A 22,843-nucleotide genomic window follows, 5' to 3' on the forward strand; every position below is an offset into this window, starting at 1 on the left:
GAGTCATATTTTTGTTTCGTTATGATAACTACTAGTATGAAGTATGCAAACTTTTGTGTGTCATATTGGTAACTTTGGTAACAAAATAATTAGGTCTCCACTTAAAAATATTCCTTTAAGGCACATTAAAACATACCTTAAAATGACATTGTCCAATATTGAAACTAAGATTGACTTTTGTACGTTTTTTAAACAAACGAAGATGCAAGTGTCCATTTTTGAAACTCACAACTTAGAATCAGAATAATGATAAGAAAAACTCATTGAAGTTATGATTTTATTCCAAAACTAATATTTAACTGGAAAAATTAGAAAATTAAATTTAGAATGTTACTTTTATTCAATTCTTTAGTTCTTATTTTACTTCAATTCTGCACAGATAACTTGTGGTTCATTTAAAGGGTTTTCAAAACAATCACATTCATTATGGCTGTCTACATTTGCATCAGAACTTTGGATTATAGTACTATACCACTGAAGACGGGGGTTTTCCTTCCTCTCACTTCCAAAATGTTTACTTAATAACTGCTGAACATCCGCAAGTTTCTCTGGATTTACTTTGACCCCTATTTCAATTGGTGAAGGATTAATTTCCATTCGTTTTTCTTTAGCACGTTTCCATTGTTCAGGATTAAATTTACATTTTGTAGTCAGTATTTACCACAAAAAGTGCCTATTAAGGAACAGAAGCTTAATGACATTCCCTCTCTCCTGCCATATACAGGGTGTTTCGGAAATATTTTAACAAACCTTGGAGCATTTTCCTCACACAAAACAAGAAAAAAATTAATGTAAATTTATATACGAAAATCCTTAGTTTCATGGAATCAATAAATGGTTTAGCTGTGATTGTGCCCATTCTCGGAACATTCTTTCCTCTTGTTTGCTCTGAAACGCAATTTCTTTTATAAAACTCCTGCCACCAATTTTTGAAATACATTATAGCCACAGTCTGTACTTCTTTTACAGTAAACTTCCTTGAATCTCTGCTTGTAATAATGATCTCTGTGAGTTGGTTTACTGAGAAAAGCTTGTCATATTTCCTCAGAGCTCTCTTAATGTTTGAAAAATCCCTGTCGTTTGGTACAAACGAATGGCCTGTTACTGGATAGTATTGTTCAAATTTATCATTATCAGTAAGGGCAAGGAACAGGCTACTTAATGCATGAATTTTCTGAGTCAGTTATTGTGGCAGACAGCTAAAACGTTCTAAGTCTGGCATAAAATCTTTTTGCGTGCATTGACAATTTCAATAGGCCAACACAGTGCTATAGAGGCATCTGACGTAGAATATTTTTGCTAAAAACATAAAATTACTTAGTTAAAAAGTGTTAAAATTTTAAAAAAAGGTATATACCTTCGACAGACGGCCCGTTTCGACGTGATGTCACGTCTTCTTCAGTGTCTCCTGAACTACTGGTGATCTTGAATTCTGCGATGTGCATTTGTCGATAGTAGGGGTGGGGGTGTGTTGTTCTTATGGTGGGGGCTGATTGTTTGTGTGTTATGACCAGACATCGGATTCTAGGGTAAATGCCTATTTTGTTTCTTTAGGAGAAAAGTAAAAATAATTATTAATATTTGTGTTTCATGGAAATTGAAAGGTATTCAAAGAGTTTTGTAGTGCCCTAAAATTCCCTAAAACGGTTATTAGAGCCTAATTTGTTAATATTCGCCTAAAAATGCCTAACTCACTGTAAAGTTTCGCATTTTACTCTTACTTTTTATAATTTATACATGCATTCACAGCGAAATTTAAGGCATTTAAAAAGTGGAAAGTTTGCTTCACACCGGCCATGAAACCATTGATAAAGGAAACAAAATGTTTTGAATCTCACGACACTCGCAATAGATTTCACCGAATTTAACATGTTTGGAGGCATAAATGCCGACAAAGAACAACCTTAGTTTTGAAGCAGGCAACAATCACAACATGTGCTGCTACCGATTCAGAGATATACTATGCTATAAAAATGACTGTTTTCGGTCTGAAACCGATTAGCTGTACTGCCCTTCAGAGTGTCATAAAATCACAATTTTTGGAGAAAGAGTGTTTTTGAAATATTTATGAAAAGTCGTAAAACTGCGAATTAGTAGGGTAAACCGTTACAAAATATTTAAAAGAATGGGCCTCCTAGTGTTAACACTACCAGGAAATGCAACAATAAGTGGAACTTTGTATTTTTGTCCAATTGAATCTCAATAACAACGGTTCATTTGAATGCTCGTTAACAGTTGCTCTTACCCTCACCTTATTTGTGTTGAGAAGTTTTGAGCGGTAGGACGTTTTCCTGTGAAGTTTAACGCGATAATGCCGAAAAATATAAGTGCAAAATCTACATTGATCCGGCAATGGCTAACAGAATATTCAGAATTCACTTATGATGGAAAAATAATATTCTGCAAGATTTGTAGCAAACAGGTATGTAACAATAGTTGAAATATATAAATTCTATTAATTTTAATGAGTAGGCCTATAATATTTATACATTGACTGAGCTATCCTGAGGTATAATTCTTTTTAAGACCACTACACTTTAACCTTTTAAATTCCGATAGTTAAAGTATTAGCAGGTCATTAAAATTTTGATTGTTCGAACCCACTAACTTTGTGATAGAAATACGGCAATACAACAATTAGGATTTTATTTTAATTCAGTTTACTTTACATTTTTAGATTTCGCAAGAAAAGAAGTGCCACCTAAAGCAGCATGTGCAAGGAGCGGCTCATAAGGCTAAAGCTCAGCAGAAAAATCAACTGCAACAAACTTTACTAACACAGCCCACTTCATCCAATCTCAGCAGCAATTTCTATGCTGATTTAACCAGAGCGTTTGTTGCTGCTAACATTCCCTGGAATGCAATTGAAAATCCGGTTTTAAGACAGTTTTTACAAAAATACTGCAAACAAAATATCCCATCTGAGTCGACCCTACTTAGACAGAATATACAATGAAACTTTAGCTTCCATTCGGGAGGATATAGGTGATTCTTACATATGGGTCTCTGTGGATGAAACCTCAGATCCTATGAATAGGTATATAGCAAATATGGTAGTAGGAAAACTTAGTCCTGATGGACCTTCGATTCCACACTTCGTATGTGTTAAGGAACTTTCGAAAGTGAATAGCTAAGCCATTGCTTATTTTGTAAATAAAGGCCTAGTCTTTATACTCAGGTAATATAGACGATTCTAAAGTTCTGTTGTTTTGTACTGATGCTGCCTCATACATGGTTGCTGCAGCTCCACTTCTTAAAACATTTTATCCTAACCTCACGCATGTAACCTGTCTAGCACATGGCCTTCACAGGGTTTCTGAAACAATCCGGAATGAATTTCCTCTTGTCAATTCGTTTATTTCTAACACAAAAAAATGTTTTTGTAAAGCCCCATCCAGGATTTCAATATTCAGAGAGAACTTTCCAGATATCCCACTCCCACCTCAGCCGGTTGTTACACGATGGGGAACCTGGATTCAGTCAGTGGTGTATTATTCTAAGTATTTTAAAGAAGTGGTCACAGTTATTGATAAATTACCTGAAAGTGATAGTGCAGCGTGTGTGAAAGCAGTGAAAGATTGTCTGAATGACTCACGAGTGAAAAACGATATTGCCTACATAACATCAAACTTTTCTTTCATACCTGCAAGCATTGAACAATTAGAACATGAAAAACAATCTCTTTGTAGCCAAATAGCAATAGTAAAGGAAGCTCAAGTGAACATACATTCTGCTTTGGGCGAAACTGGGAAAAAAGTTAAAAATAAGTGGGACAACGTATTAAATAAGAATGTAGGATTTTCATTGTTGGAAAAAGTATCAAGAGTGATATCGGGGGAAAGTGTAAATGTTCCAGTAAGTATTGATGTTTCTATTGTACCTAATTTAAAATTTGGGCCTCTCACATCAGTTTCGGTTGAAAGAAGTTTTTCTGCTTTCAAAATGATTCTCAGTGACAAAAGGCAAAGGTTAACTGTGGAGAATTTAGAAAAAATTCTGGTGGTGTACTGTGCAGATAATTATAATAAAGTCTGAGCATGGAACTGAATTTCAATAACTTAAAATGAGTAATCTTGATATCAATAATCATTATTTCATTAGTTTCAATATATTAAATTTGTGCAGCTCTGTTTATACATATAATATAGTATTCTTTTTTAATGTTTAAACATACTTTTTTGTGCGTATTTTAGTGTATAATTAAAAATTTCAGTGAAAGAAATAAGTATGATACCTTGATGTGCCTAAAATGCCTATTTTCAATAAAACAGAGCCTAATTTTACAAATTTTGAGCTTATTTTAGGCGCCTAAAACTGCAATTTTTAGTGCCTAAAAATCCGATGTCTAGTTATGACGTATCATGACGTCAAATAATGTGTGGGTATTGAACTGTAATTGTGTGTTAAGTATATGTTGTGGGTATGTTATTGTATGTTTATATATTTCGTATTGTTCTAGGATGTTTAACTTTGAACTTTTTGGTGTGATGTGTAAAATTTCCATACCTGTTTCCATATTATTGTAGTCATGATTATTGTTGATAATGTGGTCTGCATAATTTGATGTGATGTAGGGTTTAGTTATAGCTTTAATATGTTCATTATACGAGTATCTTGTGTGAAAGGATCTTCCTGTCTGTCCTATGTAAAAATGTGGGCAACTATTTCATTTAAAAAAAATGTAGTATTGGTTACGTATTCTTTGTCTTGCTCTTCATAGTCAGTCCTCTTTAAGATACGACACGCGGTAGAACATCTACACCGTAGGTGAGTTCAACATCTAAATTGTAGTAATGTCCATTCCTCTAATGTATTTCTTATTGTACTTATAGTATAAGAACATATGTTCTATTTTTGAAACTTCTTTTTAAAAAATTTTTTAAAATCAGTTTTTAACTTCATTGATGTTAATTTTTAATTTCAAATATTTTGGAATTAATAACATTCACATCTTGTCATTCATATTCTACAATATTTTGATATTTTAACATTATTCGTGGGACACCATCAGTATTACTTAAGATTTATACATTGTATTATTAGAATTGTATTATATATATTCCTTCCATAAGATATCATTTAAAAATATTTAATAACTATTCTTCAAACTCATTCTTAATTAAGTTTATAATGAAATTTCAATTCAATACATGGGATCATTTTACTTTTTAACGATGTTGTCTTAGGCTTTGTATTTTATAAATTTTATAATTTTGTAGTATATTCAAGATCTTTATACATTACATTCTCTTGTTGCAGTCGTGGTACAACCACTGATGATGGGGGAGCACAGTCCCCGAAACATGGTTTCTAACCAATTTTATTTATTTTATTTATTTTATCAATAAATAGTGTTCAGACAACTGTAATAATTATCTCCATTATTTTTAATCTTAACTTATGAACACTGTTGTATTTCGACCTTCTAAGTATTTAATTATTGCATTTTAGTTCGTAAACGCCAGTTGAATTATATTTATTTGAATGTTTAATGTGATTATTTAGATATTTCTGTGTTGTGTTATTTGTTTTGTATGCTATCTTGTATTTAAGTTTTCTGAATGAAGTTGCAATTTTGTGAGTATTGGTATTGTGATATGTTAATGTTATGAATTTATTCTCACGTGGTGTTTGTGTTGGTTTGTTCTGTTTTTGTTTTGCCTTTTTTATTAGTGTGTCTATTATGTTAGGGTTATATCCATTTTTGCTCAGATTGATGTATTGACATTAAGAGTATGCATTTCAGTCCCTTAAAACCTTAAAAAAAAGAATTGACTTAGAACGTTTATGCAGCCCATGATTCAAATACAGATTAAAGCAGTGACCTGGCGTCCTTGTAAGAGTTGGTAGCGTTGTTGTGCTATCTTAGCCTTTGTTAAAACGTAATGGTATTATCAATCCATATCCTGTTACATTGCGAATATTATCTAGCCTTAATGCTGCTTCGAAATTACAATACTACTCTATCTTTTTGCGTACTGCAGGTCACGCCACAACACCTGACTAACACGACGTAGTCTATGATAAGGATTTTAAGACCATTTAGAATACAACATTTTGTTTACGTATTATGTTCTTACTCTGTGCTGTGTAGATACTAACGTCGACATATTTTAACTTATATAAAATTATTATTTGTAACAATTGCCTTAGAACTTATGCATGATTTTATTTTAACAGTCAGTTAAGATTTTTTTTTGTCTGTTTCAATTAAACATTTTATCGTTCTAGTTCTGTCCAGTAATAATAATTATTATACATTCAACGAAACAATAATATTATAATTTCCTGATTCATGCCAATTGTTGTTATAATAATGTTTATGTTCAACGCACAAAATTAACCGTCAAATTATGATCTGTTATTAAGGGCGTGAGTTTATAGTGACTATTACACTCTTACTACGTCATACTACTTTTGACCAATAAAACGGTACGAAAGGACGTATTTCAACCAATCATGGCTGCTTATCGCACAATTTTATCGCGTCCCTAGCATTTGTTTAATTTTATCGCGTCCCTAGCATTTGTTTAATTTTATCGCGTCCCTAGCATTTGTTTCTTTGTTTGCCAACATTTGAAGCAGCGCTGGTCTGGACGTCACAAAATATGTATATATATATATATATATATATATATATATATATATATATATATATAAAATTACAAACCACTCCAGTCGATGCACAGCAGTTTCAAATATGACTCGCATTGGCATTCAACAACAAGAATTAATAAAAATCACTGATCATACCTATGCATCTTCTGAAATCCGATTTACAAATAAATGAAGAGCACCATTCGGAAATCCTAAATAAGTTGAATACACCATGTAGGCCTAAATCAACGAGTTCCACTTCTATTACGCACACGTCCAATATAACATCAATTGAACCACCAACCACATTCAAATTTGAAAACTGTACATTCAATAATTATTCCTTTTAAAATTATTCATTCGGAAATTCTGAATAAGTTGAATACACCATGTAGGCCTAAATCAACGAGCTCCACTTCTATTACGCACACGTCCAATATAACATCAATTGAACCACCAACCACATTCAAATTTCAAAATTGTACATTCAATAGTTATTCCTTTTAAAATTATTCATGTTTATTTTTTATGTCATCGTCGTTAATTAAAACTTTTCTAACACTTGTGTATATTAGTTAGGTTATGTTATAGCTTCTGCTATATGATATTATGGATAGTCACGTATCAGAGATTGTTTAATATTAAGATTTATTGGAAATCATCTGCCAAGTGACGTTGATTACTGGGATTCGGATAATTGAAGTGGAATGTTGCATTTTAATAAAAATGAAACTGAATCAACAAAGTCTTCTTGACTAGTAACATTGCCATCGTGTATAATAGATCGAGAACTTCTCAACGAGAAGGCATTGCTCACTACTGCCATCTAGCATGCATTTAGCGTAATATTTGTAATGTTGAGATGGTACAATAATACATTTGAAGACAGTTGTATTTTCATAAGTCAATTAATATTTTATTGTATTGGAGTACTTCGTTACTTCTAATCTTTATATACTTTTTTCTAATCGTGTAATAATCAATTAAATCCCACTCGAGTTTTGATTTTCTCTAGATAAATAAAAACCTCTAGTGAGATTACTGTTGACTATTACACTTTTACTACGTCATACTACTTTTGACCAATACGAAAGGACGTGTTTCAACCAATCATGGCTGTTTTTACTACAATTTTACCACATTTCTAGCATTTGTTTATTTTCATCACTTCCCTAGCATTGTCAACATTTCAAACTGCAAATTCTTTACGGTACCGGTACTATAAAACATGCTTTGCGATCGTCATTTGTTACCCTGCATAGATAATCGACTGAAAATGGCGGGGCTCTGTTCAAACTTTTTGGTGAAGGTAACATTAGTGAAATATAATTTTAGTAAGTCAATTGATATCTATTTTATTTTATTATAGTACTTTATTTCTTCTAATCTTCATATACTTTTTCTGTTTTTATTACCTTCCTACCATTTGTTTCTTTGTTTGCCAATATTTCAAACTAAACATTCTTTACTGAACTGTAAAACATACTTTGCGATCGTCATTTCTTTACCGCATAGATAGTCAAGTGAAAATGGCATCTCCGTTCAAACGTTTTGGTGAAATAGAATTTTAGTAAATCAATTAATATTTTATTGTATTAGAGTACTTTATTTCGTCTAATCGTATAATAGTCAATTAAATCTCACTCGAGTTTTGATTTTCTCTAGATAAATCGAAACCTCTAGTGAGAATACTGTTGATTATTTTACCCTGACTTTTGGTGATTAAAATTGTTTCATTTCGGTCAATATTACAAAAAACAGTTTCGTGCATATTTTGTATCCTAAAGAAACTTGAAAAGGAATAAAAAAACATTTTTTAAATTATTATTGAAACAATTGTTTAGAATTCATTTTAAGTTCCAATAAGTCAAGTATCAACAAATAAAAAAAACAGATAATGTTCAGTCATATGACTTATTTTTAATGTAAAATATTATGGTAGTAAATTTACATTACATTATTGATATTGTGAACGTTTTCGCCTAATCTAGGCTCTTCAGACATAAATGTGTTAACAAATACAAAGCATGTTGTAGTTAAAAAGTTAAAAAAAAACATTATTAAAGATGGAAGATAAAAAACTAATTGTACATGTGACATCACTACATGTTGTATAAATAATTATGTATATTTAACTAAGTATGTGGCGATGTTGTGCATAGTAGCACGGATAATTATTGAGTAATATAAACATGAACAAGGCAACCTGATTTTGTGAATATAAAAAAACTGTTATACGACAAAGACTTGTTAAATGTGCATATTTTTACATATGTAATAAGTTGAAATATATGATAGTTGATAGTGATGTTAAAAAAACTATAATATAGTATGATGAACTGACCCTGTAATTAAAAAGTAATTTGATTGAAATCTACTTAGTAATGAATTAATAAAGTATAATTTTTACATATAAACATACAATTTTTAATATAATTTCTAAACTTAACTACTTGATATAAGATGTTCTAGCGATTAGTTTTATGCAAAACTCAACTCATTTTAGTATGTTGATACAATTAGTCTTTGTTCACTTGTCTAAGATGTACTTCACGTTTCAATCAGCAATGTGCAGCTATCATATATATATCTTCCATTATTCTAATATAGTTAAAACTTTTGTATATATATATATATATATATATATATATATATGTTTTATTTTGTTTATTAATAGTAATATTCAAAAACTAAACCTTTTTTCTTATCCATTTTTTTCTCATTCAATTCTAGATATTTCAATTATTTTTCCATTCTAATTTTTTTGGTAAAAAAATGATGCAGACCTATTTGTCTTTGTAACTTTACGTTATTATCATTCATAAGTTTTCTTATAGCTATATCTTTATTCATTTGTAGGAACTTTTCATTTATAAATTTCATCCGTATATCTTTTGTATAATGTTATTCAAAAACAATATGAATGTCATCGTCTCTTTGTCTAATAAAATATAGAATAAATAATACAATGTGATAAACTCAAAGAAAAATGTAAGAAGTCTGAAATTGATTTACGTAAATAAATATATGACTGGTGTCTAAAAATCTAAGGAACGTAAAAATATAAAATAAATAATACAATGTGATGAACTCAACGAAATGCGTAATAAAATTGAAGTTGATTGACGTACATAAATTTATGATTGGTGTCCAAAAGTCTAAGGAACGTGGAAATATAAAATAAATCATACTCAACGAAATACATAATAAATTTCAAGTTGATTGACATAAATAAATTTATGACTAGTATCCAAAAATCTAAAGAACGTAAAAAGCACACAATAGATAACAAATAGAGATGAAGTTAATTGTTTTTATGTTTAATAAGTCTTTGTATCGGTGAGTATGTGTTTCGTTATTTCTCTAAATAATTGCAACAACTACGTTAACACTCGCAGGTGTTTATTTCCTGTCCTTCTTACTATTAGACCTATATAACATTTTTATTGCCTTTTTCATAGTTTTTTTTTACTGTGTGGTTTTGTGATTGCTATTAGGTGTTCGTCCTAATGAAGGGATAGTTCAGTATGCGAAGCTAAAATTGCTAGGAAAACATGCCAAGGATGTTGCAAATGCAATAGAAAAATCATTTCAAATCAAAATGTAATATTTAATAATAATAATAATAATAATAATAATAATAATAATAATAATAATGGTTTATTTAACCTGGCAGAGTTAAGGCCATATGGCCTCATCTAACACTCAACCAGGAGTAAAACTGCGTTACAAAAAACACTACAAATTTACAAAGCACACTACAATTTTACACATAAAACTGAATAAGATAATAATAATAATATAATGTAAACAACTAGAAATCAGACATAATATATAACATACAGAAAGAAAGGAAAAAGCATAATAAAATGTGAAAAACAGGTCAAAATAAATGAGACATACAAAGTATAAAAAACAAGACAATTATTGATAACAATAATGATAATAGTAATAATAATAATAATAATAATAATAATAATAGTAATAAAATAGTGAAGTACAAAGCATAAAATGAATACAATATTTTTAGGTACACACAGTAAGGAAAATTCAATACAACACTTGTCATAACAGTAAGTTAGTTTGGCAACTCGTCGTAAGATAATTTTCTAACTCGGATTTGAAAGATTTCAAAGTTCGGCAGCCCTTGACTTCAGGAAGCAGAGAGTTCCAGTGACGAGAGGTAGCAACAGTGAAAGATGAGGAATACAGAGAAGATGTGTGAAGTGGAATTTCTAGCGTGTTATCACGTTGTGATCGAGTATTAATATTATGATAGCGAGAGAGAGTATGAAAACGGGCGAATAAATAAGAGCTGGATGAAGTGTGCATAATTTGATATAAGAGAGAAAGCGAGTGCAGATTTCTCCTCTCATGTAACCTAAGCCATGATAACTTCTCGAAAGAAGGTGAGATATAATCATAGTATCGAACATTACATTTATGTAGTGTATAAAGATCTAATTTTATTTTGTTGAAACATATAAAAGGTTTAGAACACCTACTACAGTACACTGAAGTGTTGCGGGCTGCATTCGGCAGTGATTCGGCGCTACCTATTGCTTTGATCATACACAGTTATGTTCATTAATCAGTGAAGTGAGATGCTACCTTAGTTCATACAATTTTGCAAGCCTGGGTGAATGTCGTGATGTAATATATTCTGTGTTCTCTTATAGGCTTGTGTGCGGGCGACACTTGTGACACAGCAGCTCCCCAATGAAGGCGAGGATCGAGGCGAGGATCCCCAGGTACAGCAGATACAGGCTGCCCTCGATGTGGCGGTACTGCAGCTTGGTGGGTCCGTGGTCATCGCTCGAGCTTCTACGACTCTGCGTCACAGCCCGCTGAACGCGCATGGGCAGGAAGGCGCTCACTACCTGCGCACGTACCAGTTCACGGTAACGAACCATTCTAATCTCTCTTATGTCTGCCTGTATTGGTCCTAATTTTTGGGTTATAATGTAGAGTAAGAAGAAAATGATATCTTCAAAATACTCGTATGTTTAAGATTCCTACAAATGATTAAAACTAACTCTAATAGGATATAATCAGGGATAGGTATTTATGGAGATTGAGACAGGGAAATCAAAAACTCCCTAACTCCAAAAAAATTATTATTTCTCTTACTAACTGTAAATATTATACATTTATCTATTAATATTGTGTAAAGTTACATTATTTATCAATTAAATACTTCAAAACCTAAATTTTTACATTATCTTAGGCTACAATTTGAAATAAACACTGCTGGAGTTAGTGGTTTTCTGACTTCCACAGTGTATGAATTAAGAAAAGTGAATAAATATAAGCCATGTGAAGAAAAAAATATAAGTATATCATAATTCACCTATGAAACATTGGAATATACGAGAAAATGGAAGTTTATTATTAAGATTAACATTGCTACATTTTTTTTTAAATTTCAAATATATGAGACAGACAATCACAAATTACCATAAAGCACATCAAAATACACAAATAAAACTACAAACAATATTTAAATGTTAACACAGTCTCATTCATGTTACAGATTCTGTTTTTTTTTCTCACTCTCATGTTCTTCCTGTGCATCTAGATTCTAGATTATTATTGTCCGCAAACAGAGTTTGATAATACATCCTACTTTCCTCAGAAATAAACTGCATTAAATTTTGCAAGTCCTTTTGCTATCTTCTTTCAATGTCAACTTTAGTTGAATGGGGAATGATGCATCTGTATTTGGTTTCTGAAAGTTAATCGACTCGATATTGTGCCTATAATAGTCTTACTTACGTGGATTTTATAGAGTTTTGTGACATTCTGAATACCGTATCGTATCCCTTTACTCAGCTGGTTGAGCGATAGTGTTGCCACCTACCGGGAAATGGAGCTTGGAATGCAAAAACTCTCTTATTCCGTGGAGTAAGTGGAGTTCTGACTTCCACGAGTTTTAAAACAGCCCCCAGAATGCAGAATGTCGATATTAGTGTATTCTTGCCTTCCACGCATGCGGGACAAACTAAAAAGCACCATCCAGCCCATAACTCAATTTTGTCAAAAATTGGAGTTAGTGGGTTTTTGATCTCCTGTCTCATTTGATGAAGGAATGATGATTTGTTTGAATGCTAAAGTCATTGTGGATGTAAGCTATAATTAGTAGTATTCTTGATTGGATGAAAAAATGGATGCTGATTTGTTTGAATGTTGAATGTCATTATGGATGTGAACAATAATGAGTATTATTCTTAATTAGAATTAAAATTTAGTCGTATAATTGTATATATGAACCACTTTTTTTTAGTATTATATAAAATATGTTTGTACGCACTAACTAGAAAACAGAAGATGAGAAAAGAAATTAATGACGTGTACAGTATATTTAAGTATAAAAATGTAGGGATGCTATTTGGAATTTCAAAATCGAGGTGATTGGGGGTAAGGGGTGAAATCTAAAATGTAATTAAACCTGGTTTCAGATTTCTCTCTCATTATCTAAATTCACGTGTTTCTGTTTAAATTGAATTAAATTTAAATAAATTAGTTATTAAGACTGGGAAGTTTTGAAATGAAAGCCGTGTATGTGCAGTAAGCACCTTATAATAACTCTATTGGCGGCTGGGGTCGTAGCAGTAACGTCGAAGAAAATGTGAAATTTCCCTTCATCCTCCGATATTTTCCACCAAAATTATAATTGCACCCAATACGAGACTAACGGTTACACTGAACTGCCGGAGTATAACCACAGTCTAGTATATACAGTCGCGAAGCTCAATACGTAGTAAATATATTTGCAAATATATATGCAGACATTAGATAGTTGCTCACCACTAGGATCGCTAATATCGCCTGATTACAGGCAATGCAAAATAGTACCGTCACAGTCTATTGTTTCTAGCACCCTCAAAACTCGAGCTTCGTGACTGCATATAGTAGACTGTGGTATAACCTTAAATTTTCGAATGTTGCATTATACAAAGAATTTATTATGGATGTCTACGCAACAGTTCTACGCTGCAGATTACCTGTTCCTCCCATTTGAGCATAAGGCCCGAGTCCATGAGCCGGTGGATGAGTTTGTTGAGTCTGACGATGTAGGGCGAGCCCTTGCGCACCATAGTGGGCACGTACTCGTAGTACAGGTCCTGGTTCATGAGGCGCAGCTTGGTGGACACAGCCTTCTCAGTGATGTAGTCCCCTATGGCGTAGTGCCCTGCGTGATAAGAACATAAGCAATAGTAACTATATTACAATACAAAATTGAGAAATGCTTTTTACAAAATCGAGGAAAAGTTTGAAAAACGAGCAGAGCGAGTTTTCAATTTCCGAGATTCTGTAATACACTTCATAAACGTATATTGTACAACATTCTTTGCATGATCATATTTTTAAAATTACAGATACAATATACTTTGTATTAAAACTTTGAGTAACATTATTTCTAAGCCTTCTCAAAACTGGACTGTAATGGTAAGTAAGTAACAATAAATGCACTGTAATGAGTAGATAGTGGATGCGGGATGACTTATCGTTGAATGTAGGTGCACATCTACCATATGTTACATTTTTTTTCATTCAGACCATTGGCTCAACAGGTTTTAAACGTAAAAAAATGACGTCAACATGCTACTGTATCTCCGTACAGTCAGAAGGAAAAGAAAAATAACGTACTGTAGTACTGTAGTACATACCATGCAAGTTCAGTCCTAGTCACCATTGATGCAATTACCAGCGTTGCAGTAAACGACGATATATTCTCGTAAGTTGTCGAACTGAATCGTCTTCGCCTATCGCTTAAACAGGTTTTGTATCGAGAGAATTTCTGAAGAAAAACTCTAAAATGGGGATCACTCAATTTCTTTAGAGGAATATTTGCACTGAGCATCATGTTGCACGTGTCGTTTAGACCCGCACAACTAAACGATGATGATGATGATAATGGTTCCTCAGATTTCATTTCAATCCATTTTCTGTGCGATGTACTGTTTCTCTATAGCCTGAGTTGTTCTGGTTTGTATTTCAATTTTACATACATTACACACGATATTGTCTTCGTTAATACATAAAATGTCACTCTCATACTTCTTAATAGCATTTCGTATCTCTAAGCGAATTTAACGTTTTGACTTCGACATTATGAATGGATCAGCACTACACTATTCAACGCGTTGCGGATTCCTTCGTTATGTACGCTGCTGTACTCGCCAGGTACACAAAAGACGGACGACGCGGCACATGCCATAAACTCCGATACGAAACAACTTCACTTTTCCTTAAGTCATCCAGCATACACAGTCTGGAAATGAGTCTATTTCAGTACTGTTATGTAGAAAGGCTTTCCTAGCAACAAGTTTCTGTGTGGGAATTCTAATTTTTAAGACCTTAAACAATAGCTGTAAATACAGCAAAAAACACGATCGTGCAAAACCGTCAATAAGACTTCATGAGACAACTAAGTCAGGAGGTAATGGGATAGAATGGCCAGTTCCGTTTTCCCTCCATTGCATACATCGCTGACTAGTAACATATTACAATAATCGGACTTCAGAAAATGGATATGTTTCTTAATTAGAGGGAAAGATACAATATTTTAATCGAAATATCTCTCTACAGGAGACAAGATATTTGGATTTTTGATAACCATCCTGGATGTGACAAAGATTAATTTATTAGGTTATTTTACGATGCTGTATCAACATCTCAGGTTATTTAGCGTCAGAATGAGATGAAGGTGCTAATGCCGGTGAAATGACCACGGGGTCCAGCACCGAAAGTTATCCAGCATTTGCTCGTATTGGGTTGAGGGAAAACCCCGGAAAAACCTCAACCAGGTAACTTGCCCCGACGGGGATTCGAATCCGGGCTACCTGGTTTCGCGGCCAGACGCTCTGACCGTTACTCCACAGGTGTGGACTGTGGCAAAAATATAGAAAACAAGATAAGCCAAGGAAGAATAGCAATTAAGCAATTGAAGAGATAAGAATGATATAGTTCTAAGCCACATACAAAAAATTTTACAGGAGAGCGTATTAAAGGTTTAGAGTACAATGTTATCATAATTTCTTCGGAGTATACTTATGTTATTTGTTGAGTAATTTTTTCAATATTTTACTACGTAAGAAATTAACTTACACAGAAAACCATTTTCGTTAAAATGTGGCTTTGGACTATCTCATTCCCACCCCTTCAATTGTATGGTTTATGATGGAGTAAAGGACTGAAAAGCCCCGCGCAGTAGCATCATGGTCTAAGACAGCGGTCATCAGCAGTGGATGGCTATGTATCTATTAGCTCTACTTTAGGGCAGCGCACCTCCTCCACCTCCAAACTCCCCTATAGCCTACATCAGGGCTTCACAAATGCTCAAAATTGCACGCGCGCAAATAGCAAGGCAACAGTACAGTGCACGGTGCAACGAGGTAAAGAGTACTGCTGTGAGTTATCCAAATACATCTTCCGCGAGTATTGCAGTAAGTCAAGGGGGCGGAACTAGACGGCGGAGCCTGAGTCGAATAGTGTTGTTTAGATAAATAAAAAAATAACGTTTGTTATGTTTGGTTAGGCTATATTAGATAAATAAATTGTTAGGTTGGCACAGCATGTAAAGATAATTGTGTGGTATCGATCACTGAACTGAGCTTAACTTGTTTATTTTAAGTTTTACTCAATTTGTATATGTGAACGATATTTTTCTGTCTTCAAGTGTACAAAAACAAAATTGCGGTCGAGTATTTCAGATGCTAATTTAAACCATATTCTCAGGGTTTCTGTCAATCATGCTTTGTTCCTGATATAACTGATATTATCAACAGTAATCTCACTAGAGGTTTTGATTTATCTAGAGAAAATCAAAACTCGAGTGGGATTTAGTTGACTATTACACGATTAGAAAAAAGTATATAAAGATTAGAAGTAACAAAGTACTCCAATACAATAAAATATTAATTGACTTACGAAAGTACAACTGTCTTCAAATGTATCTTCATCTCAACATTACTCTAGATGGCAGTAGTGTTTTATGGTTAGCTGTTTCCTTGTTGTCAGTTGTGCCAACTATGGAATCTTCATTGAACTCTGTGGACGGTTACTAGTCAAGAAAGCTTTGTTGATTCAGTTTCATTTTTATTAAAACATTTGCATTCCACTTCAATCATCCGGATCCCAGTAATCAACGTCACTGGACAGATGATTTTCAATAAATCTTAGTATTAAACAATCTCTGATACTTGACTATCCATAATATCATATAGCAGAAGCTATAACAAACATAACCTAAATAATATAAACAAGTGTTAGAAAAGTTTTAATTAGGGATGATGAAATAAACAAGAAAAGTTTTAATTAACGATAATGAAATAAAAATAAACATGAATAATTTTAAAATAAACACTTATTGAAAGTACAATTTTCAAGTTTGAATGTTTTAGTGGTTGATGGTTCAGTTGATGTTACATTGGATGTGTGCCTAAAAGAAGTGAACTCGTTGATGTACATGGTGTATCCCTCAACTTATTCAGGATTTCTGAATGGTGCTCTTCATTTATTTGTAAATAGGGTTTCAGGGAAGATGCATAGCTATGACCAGTGATCTTTATTAAATCTTGTTCTTGAATGCCAATGCGAGTCATATTTGAAAGTGTTGTGCATCGACTGGAATGGTTTGTAATTTTATGTTTTTTGATGTCTAGACAAATGCAGTTTGAAATGTTGGCAAACAAAAAACAAATGATAGGGTAATGATAAAAATAAACAAATGCTAGGGATGCTATAAAATTAAACAAATGCTAGGGACGCGATAAAATTGTGCGATAACCAGCCATGATTGGTCGAAAGAGTCCTTTCGTACCGTTTTACTGGTCAAAAGTAGTGTGACGTAGTAAAAGTGTAATAGTCGCAAAAACAACGAAAGAAACATCAATAGGCTACGTTTTATGTTAAGTGTTATGTTTCTGTCAATAAAAAAAACATTCAACTTAGCTCAATACACTTACTGTTAAATATTACTTAATAAAAACAAAAATTTTACATAAATATGTAACTTACATTTATTTATTTCGCCGTCACGTATACAGTTTGCACTGACAGCCCCTCAGTTTTGTTTTGTTAATGCACGCGCGAAGTGCACTGCGCGGTGCAGTGCACTCTGTGAAGCACTGGCCTACATGATCCTTTTATCTTTCCACGTAGGCCTCACCGCGGTCCCTCAACCCCGGTCTCACGAGTTACCATGAACCCAGTGAGAGCCCACGGTGCAAAGCGCTACCACCAACAACGAATGATCACATACATATCCACAAGGTCAAAGTTCGGCGCGGTCCGCAGCCGACTCAACATTGGAGCAAGCCCGGAAACGAAAGAAACGGAGATGATGATGATGATGATGATGATGAATGAGGGGGAAATGTAATTATGATGGCGAAATGAATCCGAGGTCCAACACCGAAAGTAACTCAGCAATTCTGCTTCGATTGGTTGAGGGAAAACTTCGAAAAAAATCTGAACCACGTAACTTACCTCAACAAGGACTTGAACCCGAACCCGAACTCGTTTCACGATTAGACGTGCTAATCATTACTCCACAGAGGAGGACGAAATGGATGACAGACTTTGTCTTTATGAACGACATTTTGATGCGTACGAATGACCTATACAGGGTGTTAAAAAGTATCCAATATTTTAGGAGGTGATAGTATGCATCAAAACAAGACAAAATTGTCTAATAAACATGGGTCCTACAACACATACTTTCTGAGATCTGAACACTTGTTCATAGGAAGTGTTCAATGTGACGTCTATTCGTGACAATGGATTCCTCTGCCCTTCGGCATAAGGAATCACGCAGTCTTTGAAATTGACCTGGTTGTTCTTGATAACCAAAAGTCTAGAGGATTTAGGTTTGGGGAACGAACAGGCCAAGGTGTGGGACCTTCCCGATCAATCCAACGGTCCTGAAATGTCAGCGTCAGGTGTTCACACACATTACGGAGAAAATGTGCTGGTGTGTCATCGTGCATGAACCACATCTGTAGTCTTTGCTGACATGGCACATACGCCAGCAAGGAAAGTCCTGATAACGATCCCCAGTTAATCTCTGTGGTAGCACTATGGCTCTTAATCTATCACCAAGAACGCCTGCCCAAACGTTGATTGAGAATCGGTGCTGATACCTTATTTCTTCAACTGCATGGGGATTTTCATCAGCCCATACATGCTAATTACGAAAATTCACAACACCATCTCTGCTAAACCCTGCTCATATCCGCAACGAAACTTTTGCTTTCAGTATTCCTTGCGACGCATCAGTATTCCATCAATTACGGTATGATTATCTGGTAGTCTGCTGTATTGTAAGGCAGAGGAATGCATTGCCATAAAGGGATGTCACATTTAGCACCTCCTATGAAGAAGTGTTCAACTCTCAGAAAGTATGTGTTGTAGGACCCATGTTTATTAGACATTTTTTCTTGTTTTGATGTATACTACCACCTCCTAAAATATTGGATACTTTTTTGACACCCTGTATAGTTCATGTTACCATGTTTTTTTGCAACATTGTCTTCATATTGTGCCGGTTCCTAATAATAAGTAATGCAGGTACTTAGGAATGACTCAGATTGGAGCATGTGACTAAGGCATCTGTTAGACATTAGACATTCTAGTATAAAAGACAGAATTACAGTGAAGTGAGGCTGAAACTAAAACTTGCCGGCCGGTAGTCGCTCGATGGAGAAAGCAGTGTCCCCCATGAAGGAGTGCCTCTCCATATCCTCGCTCTTCATGACGCGGAATTGTGAAGTTATGTGGAGCGTCAGTGGGTCGCGGCCCTCACGGAGAGAGAACATCCAAGCTGGGTGCGTTGCGGCCCACGGGATGTTGCTGGCTGCCAGGTCGGGCACTGTCTCTATCGGATGTCCAAACCTGTGACATTTACCATGTTCATATTTTACTTTATATTGCAGTGGTGATAAGTTCAGATGAAGCACGAATAAAAGCTTGTGGTAAGATGTGACTGACAATTCTGCGACGCATTTAATATGAAACGTGAGTTTTCTTTTCTTTTTTTTTTTGCTAATTTCGGCAACGCAGCCTGAGGCTTATTGTACAAGGTGCGGCAAAGGAGTTGCACGGTTTTTAAATGACTATTACACTATTACTACGTCATACTACTTTTGACCATTAAAACGGTACGAAAGGACGTCTTTCAACCAATCATGGCTGCTTGTCGTACAATTTTATCGCTTTCCAAGCATTTTTTATCACTACCGTAGCATTTGTTTCTTTGTTTGCTAACATTTCAAACTGCACTGGTCTGGACGTCAAAAAACAGAAAATTACAAACCACTTCATTCGATGTACAGCAGTTTTAAATATGACTCGCATTGGCATTCAAGAACAAGAATTAATAAAGATTATTGGTCATAACTATGCACCTTCCCTGAAACCATATTTACAAATAAATGAAGAGCCCCATTCGGAAATCCTGAATAAGTTGAGGAATACAGCATGTACATCAACGAGTTCCACTTCTTTTACGCATACGTCCAATATAACATCAACTGAACCACCAACCACTAAAACATTCAAATTTAAAAGTTATACCTTCAATAATTGTTCCTTTGAAATTATTCATGTTTACTTTTTATTTCATCGTCCTTGATTAAAACTTTTCTTGTTTATTTCATCATCCCTAATTAAAACTTTTCTAAGACTTGTTTATATTATTTAGGTTATGTTGTAGCTTCTGCTATATAATATTATGGATAATCACGTATCACAGATTGTATAATATTAAGATTTATTGAAAATCATGTCAAGTGAGATTGATTACTGGGATCCGGATGATTGAAGTGGAACGCAACTGTTTTAATAAAAATGAAACTGAATCAACAAAGCCTTCTTGGCTAGTAACCGTCCACAGAGTTCAATGAATATTCCAAAGTTGGCACAACTTATAACAAGAAAAGAGCTAATCATAACACACTACTGCCAGCTAGCGTAATATTTGTAATGTTGAGATGGTACAATAATGCATTTGAAGACAGTTGTATTTTCGTAAGCCAATTAATATTTTATTGTATTGGAGTACTTCGTTACTTCTAATCTTTATATACTTTGTTCTAATCGTGTAATAGTCAATTAAATCCCACTCGAGTTTTGATTTTCTCTAGATAAATCAAAACCTCTAGTGAGATTACTGTTAAAATAGCAAAGTGGTTATGTACATCAGAACAAATTTATTAATGCCGAAAAATCTGGCTATGTGTGCCATTTGGAATTCGTACATAAATTCCATTCATTCATTCAAAGGAGAAGAGAAGTGAAGAAGACTAAAAGAAGAGCAGACAAGGAGAAAATAATGATAGGTTAAACGTCAGAAGAATGAAGTAAAATAAAGGAAGAATGGAGGAAGGGAGAGAGGGAGAAACATAGAAATAAAGTAAAGGAAGATGAGAACACATTTGTCTGCACCTTGGCACGGTGAGGATGGAGGCGAGGCCGCTGCCGTAGCTGGTGGTGATGAGCAGGAACATGATGGTGAGCCACACCAGCACGTGTCTGTTCGGACCTTCTAGACGTGTGGAACGGCGCTCGTCGGGCGGCGTCTGCAGAACGAGTAGGCCCAGGGCGTTGAACGCGCAGTCCCCCAGCGAAGTGTAACGCTGCGACCCCGCTACCGACACCAACTCTGCGTACAGAATGTTACTTGTATTCTATGACAGTAGAACTCAGACTTCTTCATACCATCTTTTCAATCGATCTGTCAAGAAGATCTTGGGCAAATCGCAATATAGCGAACGTAGAAACTCCGCCCACGACCCCTTCCACTTTTCCCCTACTAGCTCACTAGACACTCTACGTGATAGGCGAGTGCTGTGTCGAATGCACATTTCATGTGGGCGGGGATAACTTCCCCTACTGGCGTTCGCTATATTGCGATTTATCCAAGATCTTCTTTAGATATTCAAATGATACCAGCCAGAGTTGTACACGTAATTTATGAACACACTATCCCTGTTCCTGCTTTTAAATTTTCATAGCAGTCTTATCTTGCTTCTATACCAAGGATATTATTAATAGCATCCTAAGCATTCTTTCATGTTTTATAATATTTTTTGTTGATCTATCTGGATTCATATATCTTCTGCCCATTATCACGAACATTTTCTTTTAATTGCTTTTTATTGTTCACTTCTGCACTGGATTAAAACTACATGCATAGACATTTCGGTAGCCCGCGCTACGAGCGTGCTAAACTAGCCCCGGTTATCGAGTGATTACTTGTACAGGATTCATATTATATCATATCGCTAACACTGGTTTATGAATACGAAAAACGTTAGTTCGCTGAACATCCACCGGAAGCCCGCGCTAAGAATGTCTATGAATATAGCCCCTAGAGTATTTTAACGTTTTAACTCTAGAAAGTGTTATAGTTTTCTTTTATGTTAAATTTTTGTTGTTCCTGACGTATTATTATATTGCGGACAAGGTCTCTCAAGGTAGGCCTATATGTAGTTTGCTATGCATCTTTAAAAGCACAATTCTGTCTACTCTATTTTTTGTGTTTAATTTAAGGGTCAAATTCAATTTTCATAAGTACAAACATCGCCAATATTGTAGAAAATGTTTAGCATTATATTCTTCCTTGCTTTATACTTCAAAGTTACTTGAATTGTTCCACATATTTGTTGTACTTGTATAATTTCTGTTCTAGATATTTCCATACTCATAAGATACACTGCCTAAATAATTGAAAGTGTGGAGTTCTTCCATTATATTATTATTTAATACTATTTTGGGTTTTCTGGATGTTTTCCTCTGAAAGCCATCATTTTTGGATTTACTGCAATTGTAGTTTTAAGAACTTCTTGTAAATCAAAAGTATCAGTTTTAAATTGACTTCAGAATCTGTAAGAATTACTTAATTGTCAGCAAATAGCACAGTACAGTCAACTCTGGATATAGTGAACTCAGTTATAATGAACCTAAATCGTTGGTCCCGACCCACATACATTAAAAAGTACATTAATATTTCCGTTTATAGTGAACCCTCGCTTCGCTTATAGCGAACCTTGTATCCTGACAAATTCTTATTTGAAGTCAGACCTTCTTGTATAAAATTTAAAGAATGTCTTGAGAACAATATTCTAAGTTTCTTACGCCTTTAGTCAAAGGACAAAGGTAGGATTAGTGACTCCTAAGACAATGAGCTATGCTGTAAATCCACGCAACGCGTGACGACCTTGCTTCACTCCACCGTCGAAGG

General features: G+C 34.2%; 1 protein-coding gene across 1 annotated transcript in view; it reads right to left on the reverse strand.

Annotated features, from left to right (window-relative positions):
- Positions 1-10,604: 10,604 nt before the first annotated feature.
- LOC138697025 (glutamate receptor ionotropic, delta-1-like) overlaps positions 10,605-22,843 on the reverse strand; it is a 33,129-nt gene continuing 20,890 nt past the window's right edge. The window contains exons 4-7 of the mRNA XM_069822618.1: positions 21,046-21,279; positions 19,283-19,494; positions 13,602-13,789; positions 10,605-11,477 (exon numbers count right to left, since the gene is read on the reverse strand). Coding sequence (XP_069678719.1) covers positions 11,271-11,477; positions 13,602-13,789; positions 19,283-19,494; positions 21,046-21,279 — 841 coding nt within the window. The 3' untranslated portion in view covers positions 10,605-11,270. The remainder of the gene's footprint in view (positions 11,478-13,601; positions 13,790-19,282; positions 19,495-21,045; positions 21,280-22,843) is intronic.

This window comes from Periplaneta americana, chromosome 3 (assembly GCF_040183065.1).
Source record: "Periplaneta americana isolate PAMFEO1 chromosome 3, P.americana_PAMFEO1_priV1, whole genome shotgun sequence".
In the NCBI taxonomy this organism is placed as follows: Eukaryota; Metazoa; Arthropoda; class Insecta; order Blattodea; family Blattidae; genus Periplaneta; species Periplaneta americana.